The following is a 23412-nucleotide window of genomic DNA, read 5'->3' as shown; positions in this document are numbered from 1 at the left end:
ACTTTAACAGCCTTCCTGTTTCACTTCTTACTGAATGGTTAAACATACAACCTGTAATACCATGTAATTCTTTAAAGTGCAACAATTCAAACAAGATAAGGAAAAGTAGCATCTAAACTGAGTTGAGAAGACCATCACCAATCCTGGCCTTTGCCCATGCTAAACTTGGGACAGGTCTGGAGTAACACAGTGCTCTCATTTAGATATCTCACAAAACATAAGAAGATAAAAACGCATAAGTTTTAAAATATGAAAGTAAATCAAAATCCTTAGAACTTGGAGGCAGTGCATAGGGCTCCATATGTACCCAATTTACCTGTAACATTTAGAACTTGTTAACCTAGTTACTGTACCAATTTCATCTTAACCTCTGGCATACATCTGAAGACCTCCTTTTATTCCACAGTCTCACCTACTACACAGCTGTATTTTACCGTATCATTTAAAAAGAACACAAACATGTACAAAGATTTTATTAGAAAACACCAAATCTGGAAAAATAATATATTGATCCTGACTCTTCAGGGCTAAAACAGCTTTAGTTATCATTATATCTGATAAGACAGATAAGATTTTAAGAGCACACAGTGACAGCAATGAAGAAATTTGGGAAAAAAGCATGATACTGACCTCACAGGTAGAGAGCACTAACACTATCATAGGACTACCAGAAAGAGGTAAAGACTATGGAATTTTGATCACTAAAACTTATGGATAGTTAGAGGATTAATACAGTATTCTTAAAAACCTGCTATTTTATTTGTAGATGCTTCTGAGTTCTCAGGTCTCGAGGAGGCCAAATTTAGGTCAACAATAGCCCTTTTATCTTCATTTGGTCTCGGCTCTGGATTATGATATGCCTCTTCATTTCGCTTGTGCATGACATTCAAGTCCGCTAAAGGAAAGGGGAAATAACTGTTTATAGTGTTTTAATCTCATCAAGGCATGTTCACTGTAGATTCTCCAAAATACAGGGGGTTTTGACCAGATTCCACTTTTCCTGAGCATATCAGCCATGGGAACAAAAAATTCAGGGAAAGACAAGAATACAGAGGCTAAGGGTGAGAGTTTAATAATTAGGTACTATTAACAAACAGATCAAAAGATTCATTTTGTCACTTTTCTTTTGTCAGGAATGATTCTTCACAACAAGCCTCCCTTCTCCCTTGCCTCAAAATGCTATTAATTGGAAAGATAAAGAACTCAAAGACAAAACTGACTGCCAAGTCAGTGTTGATAAGAAGATATTTAGAAACCACCGTCTCTTCTATCTCCTTAAAGCTGTAAAATACTTTTGAGTTTACTATTGGTATTTTAAGTACAGAATCTCTCTAATTACTATTGAGGGAAATAAGTGCAATTGAAGCACTGAAGCATATTTTGGTTTTCATGTCTTCAGTAATAATCCAGGTGCAGATTTCAATATGTAAGCAAAGCAACATTATGCAACATTTTCATCAAAATTTACATGGTGCCTGATCAAAGATGTTAATTTCAGCTGATTTTGAAATGTTACCATAATACACTTAGAAGGCTCATCTCAAAACAAAAAAGCTCTGCACAGTTTTCAGATTACCTTTTGAAATAGTGTTTCTGATAATTATGAATTACTGTAGTCATTTAAGCACACAGATTCCGAGAACTTTAAATTCCATGCCTCTCTGTAAAGCAACCTTTGCATATATCAGAGTGTGATAAAAAGCTATTTACAGACATTTTTAAGAGGATAAAAAGACAAGTCACACCACATTAAAAAGACATGTCAGAAAGCATGTCTTGTTTCACAACATTCAACTCATAGCTTATCCATCATGCTGCCAAGATATGGCGGGAAAAGTACTTTACATATTTAATTCAGGAAAACAGGGTAAGAAGCTTCTCTCTCTTGGTTTCTCATTTACAGACAGAGATAAACTTCTCAGCAGTTGTGTGCAGAGCTCAGGTCAATATGAGACCTTTACATTTCCAGTCACACCACTGCTGAAGCCCAGAGGAAGAAGCCAAACCCATAAATACAGTGCCTGAAGTCAGGCAGTATGAACACCTCTATCTGCCCTGAGGATAAACACAAGCTTGGATCCTTAATACAAGCTTCTAAACTTTTAACTTGGCCACAAAATCTTTAAAAAGCATTTAAACTTTACTCGCTACTCTCAAAATATACTATTAATTTTGACATATGTTGCCCAGGTGTCATACAACTAGAACAAATTACTTTTGTATATAAACTGTTATCCAGTAAATGTTAAACAATTTACTGGAAGGGTAGATGAACAACCTGGATCATAGCTGTCTTCCAGCTCCCTACTCCTATCTTGTATAAAAAGCACTTGGAAAAAAGCAAGCCTTATAAAACATTACTGCTGAGTGCTCTTTATATAACCATTTACCAGCAGTGTTACTTTGGGAAGTATAAATATTCCACTTAGCTTTGTATATTTATATAAACACATTTCCATTTTTCATATCACAAATAGAGATTTCTAAGCCTAGAAATCATTTTTAAAAAGAAAAAAAACTAAAAACCTGTTTCCTAGGACATGCTAAATAAAAATCTTCACAACAGACTTTAGCATATTTGTATTACAGATGATTCTGACAGCTTGTTTTCCTCCTTCTCCCTTTACAACTGCATTGTGTCTTCACTTATAGTTGACACATCCTGTGTTTCCCATTTTGTTTGGATTGTACTCTTTGAATGATTCCACAGAAATCAAAATAATAACTCAATTATTCCTGGAGTGCATCTCCTTGAAACAAGTCTTATTTGTCAAGGGCTATCAGTGTTACAAAACAAGGAATAATATGATTGAATGGAGCCCTTACGAGAGCAAGAAAACATCAGGCTTGAAAAGACAACCCACAATTTTCACAAACATACTTATCAGATTTCCTTCTGCATCTTTGAGAGGGGCACCACCACCACCTTTTCCCCAGGGATTGTAATTCTTCATTTCTGCTTCTAACTTCTCCTTCTCCTCTCGCTCTTGCCTGCGTCGCTCTTCTCTCTCTCTTATCTAAAAACAATCCAACCAAAGATAGTTCCACAATAATGTCACATTAAGTAGAAGTTGAATAAAAAGTTAGCAAAGCAAACTGAATGCTCTCATTATCTATTTCCCTCATCTAGATCAAGAAAATCCAAACAGTTCACTGTCTACACTGCAGACAGTGCTGCAGTGCAATCACGTTCTGTTGTGCTTGTCCAGTTGAGCATAATCAGAGAAACATCCTACACATCATAAAACTTCCAAGTTACAGAAATGTCCACATGTGACAGTTGCACTAGATCAAAAGTTCTATATCTCTGGATCTTTGACTGGCTGAAAATTAAAAAGGCAAAATTCTACAGTATTATTACACTTGCTTCTCTCAATTTAGTATGTTTTGTTTAACCAAAACTTAGACTGGACATGACTCCTAATAATAAATGCCTACACAATTCTATAATCACTCATAAAATACTTTTCAGTGGTAGTTCACTGTGATCTATGTATGAACACAAGAGTGTTCATATGCTTTGTTCTTCTTTTTCTTCAAAATAATTTATGTAATTAAGTCTTCTAATTTATAGAATTTATAAAGTGAACAGCTGTTAGAAAGTCCATCTTTTACTCAAAGCTTTTAAAATATTAGCTATTTTATGTATTTGAAATATATTAATGTATTTTTCTTAAGTTTATTTCTCATGTGCATTAAAAAAACATTTCATTAGATAAATATAATTAGATAAGACACTATGAGGGTGGTGAGGCACTGGAACAGGTTGCCCAGAGAAGTTTGGATGCCCTATCTCTGGAAGTGTTCAAGGCCAGGTTGGATGGGGTGTCACACAGCATGATCAAGCAGAAGGTGTCCATAGCAGTGGGGTTGGAACTAGATGATTTTGAAGCTCCTTTCCAACCTAGGCCACTCTATGATGCTATAATTTATCAAGTAACCCCAATTCCATAAGAGATATAACAAGTCAACAAAGACCCATCTAGCCCCTTCAACTGTTTACAAAAATCATCAGTCAGGTTTATCTATAGCAAAAAGAAGAATATCCTGATTGCTTTCAACCATAATAACTATGAAAGGTTGTATCATGCCATGTTATTAGACCTTTATGTCATATTATGCAGTCTCTCATATTGCAAGGTAATACTTATTTAGGACTATAGTGAGAAAATTCCTTCAGAGAACCATATGTACAGTACCTGACACTATTCCTAAATGGTTATTATATCCTTTATTTAACCTTGGTTGACAGCCTTTCCTTTATCTCTTATGCACAAACATAATTAGAACTACAGTATTTTTACAGTATTATTTACCTCTACCAAGGAAGTACATAAAAAATAAGATAAGAAAATGTTTAGTGTGCCTGAACTGGGTACTAGGAAAATTTCTGCAAAAGTAACATATTTCATCATGGTCAAATACATTTCATAACTATAAACTCCCACAAGGTGCAGCAGCAAAAGGCCACTAAAGTGAGTATAGGACTAAGGTGTCTACTGGAACAGGAGACACAAAAAAATTGTCTAGTCTATCAAAAGAGAAGCTAAAAAGAAATGAGACATCACCTACAAACACACTGGAAATAAACATTTGGCAAACCTTTGAATTAGTGTCCAAATGATCATGAAGAACTTACAGAAATTAGACTGTTCCTAACAATTATAGCAATAATGGAATATCAGAACAATACAAGCCATTCCTTTTAAGATGCAGGTTCTTATCTTCATGAAAATAATTATATAAAGATACATGCCTGGAACTAATCTGTTTGCTCTAAGATTCTTAACATTCTCTCTGCGTCTGACAAAAAATGTGAGGAGCTTACTGTCCACCTGAAGAGCTAAAACGAGCTAAAGCAGAGTCACAGGAAGGAAGTGATGAAAGGAAGGAGAGTTAAAAAGCTTTTTATTTGTATGCTACATAAAGTTCTCTGGAAGAGTACTATAGTTAAAACCATCATAAGTCAAAAAAAAAAGAATGAAGAGTTAGAAGCTTTATCACTCAATACCTGCTGTTGTAATTCTTGTTGATAAGATAACGTTGCCTCTTTGGAAGGCTTTGTTTTTTCTTCAGAATACATGCCTATGCTTCTTTGTCTGTCTCCTGTATTCCTCTCTCCAATGTTGCTTCTAAATTGAAAAATCACACATATAAAAGGAAAACATCACAGGGTCCAGACGGGGGTAAAAAAAATTTTAAAACTCCCTTCCTGAAGTATTTAAGAGCTGTTGTTTCCCATAGCCTGGCAGTTTATAATCCCAAACAATCCATATGAAAATAGCAGTTCACTGAATTATTCTTTTATTGTCTAGATAGAAATCCTCAATTAGAAGTTGAAGAGCTGTCTTTAACATGTTTTCTTTCAAAGGCATATCTGTTCTCAGCAAAATATTACCAACACACAAAAAAACATCAATACAGATAAATAAATACAAAGAATACAAATATAGATAATACTTACACAGGCTGCTCTACTGGAGCTTGGCCTAAAGGAGGATCCAGACTAGATGTGGGTTGCATTCCCATCATTCCTGTACCATCTGCACAGTAAAAAACCAAAACAAACCATATTTTAAATTTTGAATGCTCAGATATAAATATTTGTCATAACCTAAATAACAGAGATCACTACTCAAACTCTGTGAGTATAGAACAAACTCTCAGCTTCTATTACAAACTCAGCTAACCCTTAATGCCCTCTAAAGCAAGAAATACAATGCCAAGGTACAAATCTATTTCTTAAAATCAACTAAATCCCTTTAGATTTTACAAATTACCTCATTAACATATGCTACATCAAATAAAGTTAAATTACTTGCTTAATGGTGACACATCCTCATTCTTTCCAAATGTCATCCAAATCAACTAGTAAAAGTGTTATTTTTCTAAGTTTTTTCTCTTTTATTTTACCTTTTCTATGAAGATAGCACAAAAAATTTAAAGTATTTCTGTTTTTTTCTCTAAAAAATAAAAAAAAGAAAAAAGAGAAAAACAAACACCACATAATCCAGTCCCTCCCTACACAAATCACAATAGTTTCAATTATGAAATCATCATCAGCAAAGTACAGACAAAAAAGGAGTTCTGAAATATAAAAGTAGACCACTTCATATATTATTTTATATTTAATGTATTAATAAATATCTTTAAAATATTGATAATTATATCTGAAATTGTAACAACACCATAACATGTAATTATTATTTAAGTGATTTTAGGAAATAATGTTTTAATTATCAAAATTATAAAGAAAATTATCTGGAAGGAGTAACAGCAAAAAATCTGAGACTTGAGCTTGTTCAAGTGATGAACAAGATTTCAGGAAGTCACAGCTCTTTCTGTTGCTGGAGAAAATTACTTCATTCAAAAACAGTATTGAAAAAAAAGCCCTTTTCATTCAATACACATCTTAAAAATGGGGTTACTTTGCTGTTACAAGTTCTACATTGTTCATCATTTAACTAGATTAAAATCAGTCACCTCCAACAACCAAGCCACCTAAAATCATCAACTTACAATATGCAAGAGCAGGATCCAAAGGATTCCTAGCCCCATAAAAGTAATAAGCATCATCATAAGGTGTTTTATAGTTGTCTGTCAAAACTGGTGGTGGAGGCGGTGGCAATGGTGCAAGCCTTAAAGAAAAAAGGGACACAATTCCTTGGTTTGTTGTGCAACTGAAAAGATATCATCAGATGAAGTGGGGGGAGGAGAGAAGAGGGAGGGAAAGAAAATGAAGCAGGGATGGGGATAGAAAAAGAGAATTCATTATGGAAAAATTCTAGATTTAGTTCAGCTGAAGACCTCTCAGTGGCATCCAGGAACAAGATGCAGTAAGTCTCAACAGGGAATTAACCTTCCCTGAGGGAGTGGTACATGAACCCAGACTATTCCAGAGATCTAAAGAACACAAAACAAGCACTCCTTTAAGTGGCTCAGAGACTGATTAATTAATAGGAGCCAAACTGGTGCCACACCAGCCTTCTGAAAACATAGACTCTGCAGGGCATGGGCCCAAGCATTCTCACAACATGACCCAGTATTACAGACATGGACATAATTTCTACAGTTCAACCTTTATCCTACACAAACATCCACTATGAGCCAGCTGCCTTCAGAGATAATCCAGCCTCCATGGATGCTTTCAAATAAACTATGAGGAAACTGACATTAAAAGTTAATTCCAGTGCAAAGTAGTTAGTTTTCTGTTAATTATCAAAATATTATTGCCATCTTCATCAGCTCCTTGGAGAAGGATCACCAGTACTACTGAGCTCTACCTCAGCAGTAATAACATGCTAAACAACAATCTTATTTAACATGTAAAATGAACATGATGGTGAAGCACCTGGGAGCCAGCATTTCCCCAAGACTGCTGACTAGACCCCTCTGAAAGTCCTTATCACTCTGAGAGTCTTCATTCACTGGAGAGGCTGAACGGGCTGGCATTGGAGTCTGGAAAGCCACCCTGGGCCTTTCAGGAGGTACCTTCTCTTCAAAAGCTCTTGCTGTGAAGCCAAACTGCTTCAATCTATCTGGCTGAAGGGAAAAAAAAAAGAAGTAGTAAGAAAAAGAGAGAGGAAAAAAACCAAAACAAAACAGTTGCCTTATTACTAGGAAATATTCTGAACCTACATTTACATTGGGTTAAACACTTCACTGGATCCCAACTTCCAAATTTCAAATTCAAATTTCAAATATTCAAATTTCTAGTAACTGCATATTTTTTCTCCCAGTGATCTACTGGGAATCCAGTATTACATGGAAATCAAGGAATTTTATCAGAGATTTACAAAAAGCAACCTTATCATTGGTTTCAGGAAGTATATAAATCTAGTTAATGTCTAGAAAAAAGAACATTTCCAGAGGTGTCTGTAGAACAGTTTATCAACAGCTGCCAATTTTCCACAGTAACAGTATTTTCATATTATGCACAGAAAAGTTTCTGAAATCCCTCCCTTCCACCCCAAGATTGAAATAGCTCATAATCAGTAAAAACTAAAATCAAATACACAATGAGACTTTTTCCAATAAACATTTCCTTCAATACCATTATTTTACTTTTTGAATTCCTTTGATCTTATTAATTTTTTCAATCACAAAAATTACAAGTTTTTGGAGGGAGTTCTTTTTAAAACAGAAGTAGCAAATGTTTATTGATAACTGTCAGCCTCAGAAAAAAGTCAAAAGCAACAAGCAAATAATGTGAAGGCATGCAAGTCAGTTTCAGAACTATCCTATCACACCCAGAAAGCCCTTACAGCAACTGCTCTGCATAACTATTCTAATGTTTGTTTAAATAATATATTAGAAGAATGGAAAAAAAATCATACACTGTATAAGTAAAAGAGATTTTGTTCTGAATTTATTGGTCCTAATATTGAAGTTCTTCAACTAACATGCATTTGGAGAAATACCCGAAACCAGCTACATATTAAATATCTACCAGAAAACCATATACCCTACAATATGGAATTATTTCAACAAAAGATTAAATCTTTACCTCCTCATCATTTAGCTGCAAGACAGTGTATACAAGGCAGTTAGTACTCACCAATCAAGGAATACAGTGTTTAGACACAAATTCTCAAAATCTACTAGACATAAATATTTGCTTATAGTATTTAACTTCAAATTTCTAGATGTGAACACAGAATTGCATAACAGATAGTAGCTAAAGCAACTGAATTTTATAAAGCAGTCTACAGACTTTTTGTCTTTTCAAATCCAATGTCTTGAGCTGCAGAACTTTTAAAACAGCCTTTCTCACTAACAACTTTAATATGAAAGCATTCCCAAAGTCCCCCAGATTTCAGCTCTACTGCTGATTTCAGATGTGACTTCAGTACTCAGTTCATCCTGGGGATTGTTTCAGTTTAAACAAGCAGCACATACAACAGTCTACATTTATAGATTCTTAATCAGGCATTGCTATTTAACCAACCTGTAATTAATCAAGAAATGCACCTAATTAGAATCTCTCCCTGAGAGGCAATTTAAGGCTAACAGTGACTGATGCCTAATGAATGTAGCAATTCAACTTAATTGAAGGCTTTCAGCTAAATTAGTGCTTTTAAAACTACTATGCATGCTGTGTACTTGCTCTAGATAGAATTTTGTTCCTACAACAGGCACTTTGCAGACTCTGACTGAGATGTGTATGGTGTATTGAGTGCTGCAGCACAGCATGCTTCTGCATAGTCAGCTTTGATTACACTGAACTGTTTACACTGACCTTGCAGCCTGCTGAGCCAGAAGAGCCAGCATGCTCTGCTCAGTTCTGCCTCCTCCCAGCTGTACCCTCTATTCCTCTCCATTTCACCATGTGAATCCCTGATCAGCCAGCTGACCCCTCTATACCAACTAAAGCAGCAAAAAATATTCAGATTTTTGCCAGATAACCAAGCTGAATGAGTTTGAAACGGGGACCAAACAAGCATGTCAGACACTTTATGCAGTGAAGGCAGGAAGATGCAACCAGACGTGTTTTTCTTCCCCATTTAGGAGTAAAAATTTTGATTCAGCTTCATTGCTTGTCTCTGTGCATTCTCTGTCTCCCAAGTGTCACAGAAAGAAAGAAATGGTTTCACAGAATATTCAGAGTTGGAAGGGACCCACAAGGATCTGAGTTATAGCATCTTACAGCTAGCTATTCACCCACCTTCATTTTCTAGCAATTTCTCCAAAAATGGCACAAGTTTCAATCTGTGTCAAAGCATTCCCAAAAAGAGCACTGGTGATAATTTAAACCAGTAACCAGTTAACTTAATAACCAGTCTATTCTCGCTTGAAAGTTACCACCCTACATCCTAAACAGCACATCTCCACCATACCCAACCTGCAATGACTTTGGGCACACAGCAAGTACATGCAAATCACACAAATTCTGTCAGACTCTGCAAGACTATCAGTCTCCTAATGTTGACAACTTACTCCTGGATGCATGCTAATCAAAATTCTTCATGTAATCATCACCTTACTAAGGAAGTGGAGACAGTAGAAACTCTGCATTAAGTCTTACAAACAACACAATACCAAACAACTTGCTTTTTACAAAATCCTATAAAAATGCTTGTAATCCTAAACAGTATATTGGATCACTTAAAAAATTACAAATTTTAAATTAAAAACTGTTGGAATGAGATCAACTCATCTGCAAAACAACCTTTTTTTTTAATATAGAGAAAGCTTTCTGCAGCATACTTTGCATTCCCCAAGAAAGGTTACTACTGTGTGCATTTCAGAGGCTACCACTGGACACTAAGTAATTCTTTCCATGATACCCACTGTTGGTACAAATTTCTATTTGGACACAGCAAAAGAAAATGCTCCATAATTTCCATGAAAATATTTTCCTCTGACTCTGAAAGTATGTTTAATGACTTACAGCCTGTGCTACTTTTGGTTGGGGAAGAGTTAATTTTTTCACAGTGAAGGGGGTGGGGGGTGTGGGGCTGTGTTTTGTATTTGTGCTGAACACAGGGTTGATAATATAGAGGTGGTTTTTTTTATTGCTGAGTAGGGCTTACACAGAGCCCAGGCCTTTCTGCTTTTTCTGCTGCCACACTGGTGAGGAGCCTGGGTGTGGCTGGGGGGGCTGGGAGGAGACACAGCTGGGACAGGCAACCCCAATTGACAAAAGGGATATTCCAGACCATAGGACATAAAGTATATAAAGTGGGGGGAAGAAGGAGGAAGGGGAGGATGTTTGGAGGGATGGTTTGTCTTCCCAAGAGGTGTGATGGCTGAACACCTGCCTGTCCATGGGTAGCTCTGAATTCATTCCTTTCTTTGTTTTGCTGGTATGTGCAGCTTTTGCTTTCCTTGTTAAACTGGCTTCATCTCAACCCTTGAGTTTTCCAGCTTTTACCCTTCCTATTCTTTCTTTCCCTGATCCCACTGGTGAAGAAATGAGCAAGCAGCTCCTCGTGAGGCTTGGCTGCTGGCTGGGGTTAAACCATGACACAGCCTCATCATCCTGAGCTTCAGTTTTGTTGTACACTGATGCCCTATTCAATAGCCCAACATTTATCATTTTATAGAAACTCCACAGAGGTATGTGACTAAGCAACCACAGTGTGCATGTGAGAAAAAAATAATAGGCTATATAGATGAAAGAAAATCCAAATTTATTACCTGCTTTTCTGGGTCTTGAACTCCAGAAGCAGCAACTGAGAGCTCAAGTTCCTTCTCACTGTTTTGTTTTTGTAAAAAAAGAATCAAATCAGAAAGCAATAACAACTATATTAATTCTTTCAAAGCACAAATTCACAACTCTGTAGTTAAAAGAACTCTAAAAATACAGGATAACAGAAAACAATGATTCCACTTGAATTCTTCTGCAATCAGGGAAGGAAATTATATAATATTTGTAAATAGAGAGAACTCTCAAGAAGTATCTGGCTATCACCCATTTCACCTAGTAAAAATCCAACTACCATAAAAGGAGAAACCACCACAATTCTTTTTTACTACAACTTTTCAGGACATTCCTAAAAAATTTGTCTCTATTCACAATCAAGAAGTTAACATTAAACACATTGAAATGTATTATTTAAAAGTTCAGCAATAAATACTGTTTTGAAATTTCTGGGCTCAGGTTTGTTCTGCATGTATAATTTTTTGTCACAATGAGACTGTCAATAGTAACCAATTTTTAATTCCTTATCCCTTCTCTAATATTGCTGTGTGGTTTTATGTATCCAGACTATAATTCAGTAGATAGTGACTAACAGGTAAAGAAGAATTAATATTTTATTACTCTGCATAAGCCAGATGATCAAATACTTTAAAAATGAAAGGTTGCTTTCCAAAATTGGAGGGCAAAACCAAAATAATTTTCAACTTTGCCAACTACTTAGGAAATCCTGTACCAGCAAAAAAAGATAACTTTAGTTAAAGTTTCTTTACCTTAAGAAACTAAGAAATCAGTAGTAAAAATGAAAAAGTATCTGGGTTTTCTTTGTTCCACTGAAAGCTTGTGAATATGTTCATTAAAAACTAAAGCTCTCATGACAATGAGTTTAATTAAATGCAGTTATTACTCAGCTGCCTGGAATCCCTTAGTTATGAAATTGCTTCTTACCACACTGAATTAATGGAATGCCTTTGAATTTCAGCCATTATCTTTTAAAAAGATAGCAACTTTCCATTACCGTCTCTTATTACGCTGCTGCTCAGCCATCTGTTCCATCAGTTCTTGTCTGTATTTCTCCTTTCTCCTCTGAAGAAGTTCTCGGTCCTGACCACCTAATGGAAATGACCACACATTTGTGTAAATGTTCCACAAAGTACACTAAAGGTGCTGGACAAAAACATCGCCTTTCAGTCAATTTAGAAACTGAAACACAGCAGACTATACAAACACTGTAGCTCTACTGACTAAAACAAAAAAGATATCTAGCTTTAATAGACAATTTGTTTGGAGTATGGTGATCAAAACTACTAAAATTTTCATTACTATTTTCATTATAATTTACCTGGCTTTGGTAGGAAAATATAAATTTTCCTAATTTATAGGAAAAGGAAGCTATAAATTTCAAAGCTATTTAGTACAACAGCAACTAAAAAAGTAACTTAAATTTTAATATTTTTTTAGCTAACGTTCACCTAAGGAAGATACACTACAGCACTCCAAAATTATGAGGCACTGCTCTGCATAAAACTGAACATCAAAACTGAAGGGAGTCAAACCCATGGGGAGGAAAGCAAATGGCTCCACTTTTAGGATGGTTTCCATGACTACTAAGAAATAGCAAAGTACCAACAGATGTGTGTATGTAAAAAGAAACGGTGATAACAGCTCACATAGATTTTAAAGAACACAAAAAACTTTTCGTTTGTGGTGGTTCCCCCACAATAAGTGCAGAGGTCTTCTATTATTTTAAAAACAAACGTCAAAAAACATCGCCAGCACTTTCTGTATTGTATGACTATCAGACACAAAGACTCTCAACATACTCTGTACACAAACTGACTGGACTTGTGACGAAGTAGACATGAATAATAAAGAGAAGGAGCTGGAAAGAAACTAAACCAAAAGCCAAATAAGCAACAGCAACAAAACCTGACACAGGACTAACTGATTTTTTAATTTTAAAATCAAATTTGTGATTTGTAATCCCTGCTGTGCTGGGACTACAAAGTGACCAGAATGTGCAAGATAACCTTATGTTTTGTGAGTTTGGGGGAGTCTGAAATCACTTCCCATTTTAAAAAAATTCAAGTTTTAATTTACCTAATCTTTACACAACATAGTTTACAATACTCTTCTAACCAGGATGCTAGGAGTACAAATTCACACCTCTGTGTCCTCAAGTTACTTCAAATGAGATGACTGGGCAGACCAGAGAGTGACCCCTATTACACTGCTGGTTTAATGCTGCCTTTAAACAGTTCCAAAAAACTGACCTGCTACATATAGCTTTGAAGATCAGGTCAATTCAAATGAAAAAATTAACAGAAATTATTCTGACAACTGTTAATCTATCTTGCCATAATTCAAAGCTAGCATGCCTTCAAAAGCTCCCGTCCGAAGAACTACTAAAGTTCTTTTATTCTTGCCCTACATTTTCCTGAATTCAGCTAAGAATGCTATGTCTTCACCAGTATTTCTCTCTATCACACTCAATACTAGTGTTTCCTGTTAGATTTTCTGGCTACAGGAGAGATAACCAGAATAATTTTTCACAGTACCATTTCTCGTATTTCTGCAATTAAAATTCACTGTAAAGCTGTGTCTTTAACAATACAGAGGTTAAGATTTCTCCCATACTTCATTTTGGAAAAATAATTTAATCACTTCTCCAGGCCTTAAAATATTAATGAAATCTAAGAAGAAACTTGGGCTCTTCAAAATTAATTAGTAAGTCAAAAATTCATTAGTAAGTTGCATAAAGGGGGAAAAGAAATATATTTTGCTTTAGCTTCTCTATGTAAATAATACTTATTTACCAGTCTTGGAGACAACTAGCAAAAGGAAAAACAAATGCTCATTTTTCTAGTTTTTAACTATTCACATGGAGAAATAACATATTGCCCTAGATTGCAAGGTAATGTGTGTATTCTATTTGCCACCTGGCAGAGGTGTGGCAGTTATCTTCTGTTAATTGGGCAGTTTTATTTATCTCTTCCACAAACCAATCCTTCCTCCAGGAGATATCTTCTGTTAATGGGCCACTGAGTGTCACTGCGTGACTGATAAAAATTACAGCATCCCATTGTGAGAAGCTCTGCCCAGAAGGAGGAGCCAAGCATTCCTAACTGGATATAATCTGAGATTTTGGGACACCAGGACAGCCTTTCCACTGGATTCCCAGAGGAGCAGCTGCCTTTTCCACTGGATTTCCAAAGGAAGACCAGGCCCATCTACATCACCGCTGGATCTTCAGAGGAAAACTCCACCCTCCAACAGGATCACTGCTTCAACAGAGCCACACCTGACACTGCAGGAGGACTGCAGCCACCATTCCAACTGGACTGCTACCAACACCCTGACCAAGACGGTGTCAGGTTGTACGTATTCTGACTCTGTCAGTGGTGTTTTGTATTCATGCATTGTTTATTTTATTTTTATTTTCTTCCCTAATAAAGAACTGTGATTCCTGCTCTCATATCTTTGCCTGAGAGTCCCCCTTAATTTCAAACTTATAACAATTTGGAGGGAAGGGGTTTACATTTTCCAGTTCAGGGAAGGCTCCTGCCCTCCTCAGCAGACACCTGTCTTTTCAAACCAAGACACATATGCAAAGGAAGTCTAACTCAGTGTTATTAGTGAGGTTTTTATACATACCAAGAACAAGGCCTGTTGCATACCGCCTTTCACCTGCAGACTTCACCTGTTCACTAGTTGAAGAACTAATCTGTATCTGATTTCTGGCAAAGAAAAAAAAGAAAATGGAGTGATCAAACTCAAGAATTTCCCACACAGTCTGTGGGAGCTATGACACACTCACTTGCATCACTATGTGACACATTTGTGACAAACAGTTTTCCTACAATCCAAAGAAATATCCCAAGCAAAAAAAGAAACTGCTTGGCAAAAAGGCACTTCTCACAATTCCCATTTGCCTGTGGTTTCTGAAGACATCAGAAAAACTGACTCAGTTGAGCACTTCACCCATGCTGACAGCACTTCACCCATGCTGACAGACTGAATGGTGCCAGTCAAGAGTTTATCTAAGGACTTTACAAGTTTTCTGCTTCTGCCTCACCCACTTAGATCATTTCAGGGTGTGCAAAACCAAGAAAAGAGGAAGAAAAGAAATGTTAAAACTACTATGAAAACAGGATTCCACAGCATTTGACTCAATAAAAGTCCTCTGTTGGAGAATAAGTGCTCTATTAAATCAAAAAGAAAACTGGCATGTAAGCTTCAATGGCCATTTTCAGAGGAAACATGTCTTGTTATACTATATTCTAGCTGCAGGAAAAACTATCAGGCATTTCAGACAATGTTTTGGGATTTGAAGTCAGCATTTTCAGCTCACCATGATTTTGCAGTGCAATTATCAGAAAAGTACACCATATACCACACCTAGAATCTCCAGTTCTTGACAACGGCCGCACACGTGCTCTCTCCTTTAATTCATCTTCATAATCTGCAGGTACATCTCTTACCATTCCATTCAGATAGGGCCTTAAAGAAATAAAAAATACTCAGCTATGCTTGCCCAGAAACAGCCAATCTGAAATGGAAGGTTCAGCAGTTTTGCGCAACTGCATTTGCTGCCTGAATGCACACTGGACAGCAGAACCAGTCCTGAAAATACCACAAAATATTCTAGAAATAATTCCCTTTGCTAGCACTGTCAGGGCAGCTTTCTGTCTGGAATGTGAATTCCCAAGCCTGCTTTCCTGCAGCCCTTATCTAATGAGCCTGGTTAAGAGTTTTGAGAGTTAAAGGGCTTTTGACACTCACACCGCATTAGTTGAAACAGATCTTGCTGCTCTTAATTTCCAGGAGCCAGCAAAGTCTTCAACAGGTTTTGGCACACAGCTATTGGCCAAGTCAGATATGAAACAGCCAATTCAGATATGAAAAGCTGCTTCAATGACAATCTACACTTCACTACACATCTGATAGACTTTAAAAGGGTGAGGTGACTTTTGTTCAAGGCAAAAGACTGGCAACATCATGAATACAAAAATTCAGGAGCTAAAATTTAAGTCATCTACATAAGAAGTGAAATCATATGATAGAAACTTCAAGTAACTTCAGAGATGCCAAATATTGTATAGACACAAGGGAGCTGTTATTGAAAAGATCTGGGGTAGGAGAATTTAAAAACTTTTCTTGACTTGCAAAATAACGGCTCTATAATGAGGACTTGAGGTTATCATGACAAAATAGTGCAAAAATAGGTATTCAACGAAAAACAAAGTACTCAACAAATGCTATCAAAGTTGTACTTTTTCCAGAGCTGGAAAGAGCCATGGACTTCCTATTACACAAACAACAAAAAAAACCCACCCAAAAACTAGGTAAACATGGGGAAAAAACCTCATTCTTCTACATAAAAAGAACCACAGTTCTGTCAATCTCTAATTTAAATAGAAGCCAATAATCAAAGGCAAAAGGATGCATGCAGGTTATTAAACATTGATCTGGCATCTTAACAACCCACCAGAACAACATGAAAGAACATTTATCCTCTTGTCATAAAATGATCTTTCATGATCAAGTTCATCTTTATGACAGCAATCAATCTACTCCTTACAAAGCTGGTCACATAAGACTGAAACACAGCCAGGAAACAGAAAGCCAAATCTCCAGTGTAATGAAAGGATATAGGGAGGAAGCAAAAAACAAACCTTGGAATTTAGGAGGCAACCTTTTTTTGTAAAAAGTAGTCAGCTTAGCAGGGCAGGCCCAGACATGTTGGCCCAATTCAATCAAGAAGCTGCTGTCTCCTGTTTACAGGACAGACCTGTCAGCTGGGGATGGACTAAAGCATTCCACTCCTAAGAACTAAAACATTTTGCCATTCTTCTCACTTCCTGGTCACCATTTCTGTTTGTTGAAATATGCCACAGACCCTGTGCCTCCATAAAAACAGAAACCCTCCTGAAAAGTCCTGTTATGAATATCTGCCTCTCCAAACTAATAAACCCCATATAAAACCTAAGAACTTCAGTAGAGCAAATAAAAATATGCCTCCTTTTGAATTTATTATCGATCATGAATCAAGTGTCTTTGGGGAAAGTTGACTTTGCCTGAAAGGTAGAAAAAAATGCTAACTCTTCAGAAGCTGAGCTGTCACTAACAGATAAGTTCCTCCTTGAAGAGAATGAATTTAACTTCATAGGAGGTTAAGTGGAGCTCCTTTCAAAGGAGAAGGAAGTACTAGATTAAAAAACGTATTTAATAAAGAAATACTGAAAGTTAATTTTCAATAATAATTCATTAGTAGAAAATACACACAAAAACCCCCAAACAATCTTGTTCAGGGAATTCAGGTAATGCTCCAGCAGCTTCTTTTAAGAAGATGCACCAAGTCTGCCAACAGCAAAGATAAGACTGTCTTCTCTATTCTCTTTTAAAAGAAAACTGGAGATAAAGCAGTTCCAGAGGTCTCTCCAAATAACTCATGGGTTGCCTGGTGATATATTAGTCACAGATATTTATAAGCACCATCCATGATTTCTGGAATAACTAAAAACTGGTCTACTAATATTCAACATGATGTCTACTGTTAGTTCAAACACCATACTTGCTGATATTTTATTTATATAGTTCTATATAAATTCTTTGCAAAGCAAAGTAAACCCTCAAACATTATCAAATTATTACTTTTATTTAAATAATAGACTATGTATCCAACTACATTAGACAGTGGCAAACAGCTACCTAATAAAAAGAGGACATCCCTCTGAGTATTAACTAACACAGAATTAAATACTGCTGTTAGTTTCAAAAATATTTTGATTGTCTTTGTTAGACATCAAGTTAAGCTTCTAATTGTTTTTCTTTCTGAAAAGCTACAGGACAAGTCCACTCTTTCCTAAAACCTCATTTACTCATTTCTACCAGTAATACACTACAGAATGGAAGAAATTTTGAAGTTTGCAGTCTCTTCTCTGAATCTCAGCAGAAAACAGACAATCTTGTTCCTCTTGTCTATTTAACCACTGTTTCTATTTGCTAGTCTTTCTCAGAAACATTGAATGAATACATGCTTTTTAGAAGCACACCAGAACACAGTCTGAAACTTCGTAATAACACATTAGAGTCTGCCTCTCCCAACTACTTCCAGACATTTCATTTTTTCCACAGACTTACTTCCTTTACGATTACTTTTTTTAAAGGTTGAGAAAGAATATCAAGAGCTATTTTTGGAGAAAAATTATTCTAACTCTCTTGACATTTGAAACTAGAAAAGAAATAGGAGTTTATTGAATTCAGAAAACGCTTTTCTAGTTGAAGAGCATTTTCCCTCCCCCCAGTTATTAATTTGCATACTATCCAGAAAATTATCCCTGTAAACAATGACTCAAAAGATCATTTAAACCATCCACCAGCAACTACCAACAAAACATAATAGTAATATTCAACACTGTTGAGAATGGTACAATTTGTCTTTGTTTTCCTAGAAGTGTTAATTCTAGAAAATAGAAAAAGTGTTTATTTTGCCTTGCAAAGGAAGAACACTGGTGGTTCCTTCACTGAAGCAACTGCAGGAAAATAATTCTGGCAACAGTCTTAACACAAATAAAAATAACTACAACACTCATCTTCCCAAGACCTGGAAAGGGAACAAATTAACACTTCTAAAATATCATTTGAAAATTTATTTACAATAAATTTACTGCTTTATTTAGCTGTATAAACAAATTTCAAGTTTGGTGCTGTTTTGCACCACAAGCCATCTGGTTTTGAAAGCAACCAGTTCTTGCAATGGAATACCTAAAGGTGGCCAGAATGCCAAACTCTGGATGACTAGCAAAGCTATACTTTTGTTTTCTTTTAAATGAGTGAGCTAGAAGAGAAAGATTAACAATTTATGTCAAAGTAACCCAACTGACGTATCAGTTAACACAGTAAAGACTATTTAATACTGAACAGTACAGAGTATCAGTTTTCTCCCTGAATGATTTATGTAAGACACCCTCTTTTGTTTGGTTTGGGCTTTCGTAAATGCTTATTCGAACTGTGTAGTTATTACAGAGATTAGCACCTATTAAAACCATCAGGATTTGGTTCAACTACACAGATGTTTCAAGCCTGTCATTTAGCAAGACATGGATTCAAAAAGAGGATTTTTAAAAAATAGACTTTTACATTTTTTACACATAGTCATACGTTCCAAAAATTGAAGTTCAAACCAATTTTGGAATCTGAACTGAATACTGACTTGCTGTAACTATTACAGACTAAGGAAACAGAGGTAACATTGGGTTCTCAGTGCAGGGGTTTGCTTTCAAATATATTTTCTGGCAAACCACTCTTCATAAAAATGAATTGTGGACTGCTGCTTCTGGGGTAATTTCTGTGGTATCCTTGGTTTGCTGTGATAAATAAAATGCCTCTTAATACATGTATAGTCTTAGCAAATGATCCAATAATTCAACATTTTTTCTATTCATTATGGCAAAGGTCCTTTTTGTTAAGTACAAAAGCACTTACAAAAATCCTGCTCTCACATGGGAATCTTCCCTAATATTTAAAGTGAGTAAACCATGGCCATCAGCAAGCACTACAGAAATAAAGGAGAAAACAGAATAGCAGAATAGAGATAACAGAATTTAAGAATACCTTTCAGCATAAAAAACCCGGGGAGTTTTTCTGCCATAGGTGCTTTCAGATCTAAATCTAGGGTCCATTTCTGCATTTGTCTCAGGATCATAGTCCACTCTGTAGTATCTTCTACCAAAATCACCATCTTCATCAATTCTATGATGCTTCCTAGTAGGAATTACAGATTGGCTAGTAAATCCATGATGTCTTTGATTGGGAACATCCAAATCCTCATCAAATCTTTTATTTAATAGTTGACTTCTCAATTCAACCTCATCATCTAACCTGTGGTACCTGTCTTCCTCCATCCATCTCTTATTTAGCAGCTCTTCACAGCGTTCTGTGGAAGTAAAAGCATCCTTCTTGGGAGGTTCTGCACCTGGATTACAGGGCTGGACTTCTGCATGTAATTCTGGCTGGAGCCTGGTAACAGCAATAGGTGTTTTATTCCTGTGCATCTCATTCTGTTTAATGGAAACAATATTGAGAGTTGAATATAAAGAAATCACATTGAGTAAAACCTTAGTTTTGTATTTCTTCAAATAAACCCAAAACAAGAAGAAAGGCAAGAGGTGAGCAAGGAAAATACTCCAAGTGCTTAAAATCTAGGGTCTTATTCATTTTTCTTGGGGAAAAACATGTAGTCTTCCTTTTATCTAATGTCTCTCAGAAGAAAGGCTATCAATACTGGACAGATCTTTTATGAACTCCAATCTGACCTTCAGCTTTTGAAGTGCAAAGAATCAAAAAAACACTTCAAACTTTACTTCATCAAGAGACTAGGTATCTTCATTCTATCCAGATTTAGGCAAGTCTGTAATAGTTCTTACCTACAAGCACAGCCTTTTAACCTGAGCATTTCTTAATCTACTTCTTACTCCTCAGGAAATGTCATTATGAGAAAGGATAGTGTGGTGGTGTTCACAGGGGTCTCAGGATGAGGGAAGAGACAAGAATCTTAACTTTATGTTTTAGAAGGTTGACTTATTATTTTATGATACATATTGAATTAAAAGAAAATTATATCCTAAAACTCTACTAAAAGAATAGAAGAAAGGATTTCATCAGAAGTTTAGCAAGGAATAGAAAGGAATGATAATAAAATCTTGTGACTGACTAGATAGTCTGAGACAGCTAGACTGTAATTATCTATTAATTAAAAACTACTACATGAAACCAGTCAAAGATGCACTTGTTACATTTTACAGCAACAGATAATTATTGTTTACATTTCATTTCTGAAGCTTCTCAGCTTTTCAAGAGAAAAGATCTTAATGAAAAGATTTTTCATAAAATATGTCTGCGACAGGATAGTTAAGCAAATAAAAAACAACCCTATGACACTCTGGACTAGTGTTCAATACACAGTCCTTAAAAACACAATGGTTTTGCATAAACCCTGTAGTATTTCTATGTACTAATCTTTGATCTATTCATTCCAGTATAGAATAAAGACAACACTAACTCATACTTTACAATACTTAATGAAAAATAAATTAAGGATGTAAATGACACCAAACTGGAAAGAAGGATCAATATCCTAGAGGATATGGCTGCCACTCAGAAGGGTCTTGACAAACTGGAGAAACATGCTGACAAAAGGCTCATGAAAATCAACAAATGCCAAGGCAAACCTCTGCATCTGAGACAGAACAGTGCCATGCACCAGGACAGGCTGGGCCCTGAGCACCTAGAGAGCAGCTCTGCAGAAAAAGGCTTGGGTTAATCATGGGCAAGCAGCTGAGCATGAGGCAGCAGAGCATGCTTACAGTGGTGACTGCCAACCACACCCTGGGCTGCAGGATCTGCGCAGGTCAAGGCAAGTGATCCTTCTCTGCTCAGTATTTATCTAGTATTTAGGCTCTGGTGTAGTGTGCCCAGTCTCTGCTGATGACCTGGAGAAAGTGCAGAGGGTGGCTACTGAGATGGTATCTGAGGTATTAAAGGAGAAGCTGACAGAGTTGGGTTTATTCAGCCTGGAAAAAGATTAATGAGGGTGTGTACAGGACAGAAGGAACTAGTAATTGCAGTCCCTGTGTAAAAGGTGGTTACAGAGATACCAGTATTCATGGTTTTCAAACAACCAACAGCCACAGTTGCAACAAAGAAAAATTCCAATGGGATACAGAGGGACAGAAGTTCAGATCAAGCAGTTAAAGCAGTGGAACAAGTTGTCCAGAGGACTGTGGACTCCCCATCCTTTCAAAACTCCACCAAATAAAGCCTGACCAGCCTAATCTAAACGGTGAACATAACACTAGATAGTCATAGGATAAATCCTGGTCTAAGTAAACTGTTGGATCAAATTTTGGACATCACATATATAATTTGACTCTCACTCCAAGTTAAATACCCCTCAGAGATGGCATAACCCAAACAAATCCTAACCATTTTTTTCCCGTTTGTTCTTTTCTGATAGTAAAATTGTTTCTAACCAGAATAATAAAAATGCAACTTAAGCGTCCAAGTGGATGACAGATAAAGCAAAAAGAAAAACCCTTGATAGACTTCATTAGGTAAGTCAGCTTAGGAAATGTAAGTGCCCAAACATGTAGAAAAATTTCAGAGATTTTTAGATTCAGTTGCACAAAAATAAGCTACACTTTTCCCAATATTTCCTAGGGATCACTGCTGTGTAGCACTTCAAACCTTGAAGAAGGAAGTAAGAATGAGATATTGAATTCCAACATCTGAAAGAAGCCTGAATGCTGCCTTATAGATGCCTTCACAAATTAAAACAGTTTTCAACTATATGAAACTCAAGTGCACCTGAAGGAAAAGATGTTAAAGATGTTTCTCATGAGAAAACAATCTCTCTAGACAAGAAACATTCTTCTAGACAGAAATTACAAATACAGGGGGATTTGAACTTGCCAACTGTTGTAAGGAAGACAATAAACTTCCAGCTGTTTTGGGTACAAATATAAGGTCTTTTATAAAATGAATGACCTAGCTTTCACACTACTGTACACTTTAGAATTTTCATATTAAAAAGAAGTGGAAGAACTTCTTAAACCTTTCTTCTAAATCTTCTAAAAACTTTCACTAGATAAGAGTCCCAAATTATTACAGTCTATCACTAAACAAAAATATTTTAAAAAGGAAATTTACCTATTCTAGACAAAACTTTAAAGTTAAGATCAATCTATTGCTTCCAGATTACTAAAACAAAGAGTCTCACAACAATGCTAATCAGACCTAAAAATCCCACTGGCTGTTGCACTAGTTTTGGTTGGGATGAATTTCTTCATAGTAGCTTGTGTGAGGCTATGTTTTAGATTTGTGCTGAAAACAGTAGTGATAAGACAGGCATAATTTAATTCCTACTGAATAGCACTAACACAGTGTCAAGGGTTTTTCTGCTTCTTACACTGCCCCACCTGCAAGGAGGCTGCAGGTACATGGGAAGTTGGGAAGGGACACAACCAGGATGGATGATCCCAACTGACCAAAGGGATATTCCACTCTACAGGGGGTCATGCTCACCATAAAGGAAGGGGGACATTCTGAGTATGGAATTTGTCTTGCCAAGTCACAGCTGCATGTGATAGAGCCCAGGTCTCCTGAGGATGGCTGAACACCTACCTGCCCAGGGGAAGTGAATGAATTCCTTGGTGTGCTTTGCTTTGCTTGTGGGAGTAGCTTTTAAATTACCTATTAAATTGTCTTTAACT

At 36.3% G+C, this 23412-nt stretch overlaps 1 protein-coding gene across 8 annotated transcripts in view; it reads right to left on the bottom strand.

Annotated features, from left to right (window-relative positions):
* CSPP1 (centrosome and spindle pole associated protein 1) overlaps positions 1–23412 on the bottom strand; it is a 61853-nt gene that overhangs the window by 22992 nt on the left and 15449 nt on the right. For 4 of the 8 annotated variants that reach the window (XM_030966415.1, XM_030966423.1, XM_030966430.1 and 1 more), the window contains 11 exons: positions 19757–20202; positions 15539–15640; positions 14795–14877; positions 12159–12252; positions 11140–11197; positions 7352–7542; positions 6520–6638; positions 5465–5543; positions 5012–5132; positions 2882–3017; positions 749–895 (listed from right to left, as the gene is read on the bottom strand). In XM_030966415.1, coding sequence (XP_030822275.1) covers positions 749–895; positions 2882–3017; positions 5012–5132; positions 5465–5543; positions 6520–6638; positions 7352–7542; positions 11140–11197; positions 12159–12252; positions 14795–14877; positions 15539–15640; positions 19757–20202 — 1576 coding nt within the window. The remainder of the gene's footprint in view (positions 1–748; positions 896–2881; positions 3018–5011; positions 5133–5464; positions 5544–6519; positions 6639–7351; positions 7543–11139; positions 11198–12158; positions 12253–14794; positions 14878–15538; positions 15641–19756; positions 20203–23412) is intronic. The other 4 variants (XM_030966433.1, XM_030966457.1, XM_030966443.1 and 1 more) reach the window with 2 other exon arrangements.

The sequence above is a fragment of the Camarhynchus parvulus genome, chromosome 2 (genome assembly GCF_901933205.1).
Source record: "Camarhynchus parvulus chromosome 2, STF_HiC, whole genome shotgun sequence".
Lineage (NCBI taxonomy): Eukaryota > Metazoa > Chordata > Aves > Passeriformes > Thraupidae > Camarhynchus > Camarhynchus parvulus.
This window is presented reverse-complemented; position numbering and strand designations above follow the sequence as displayed.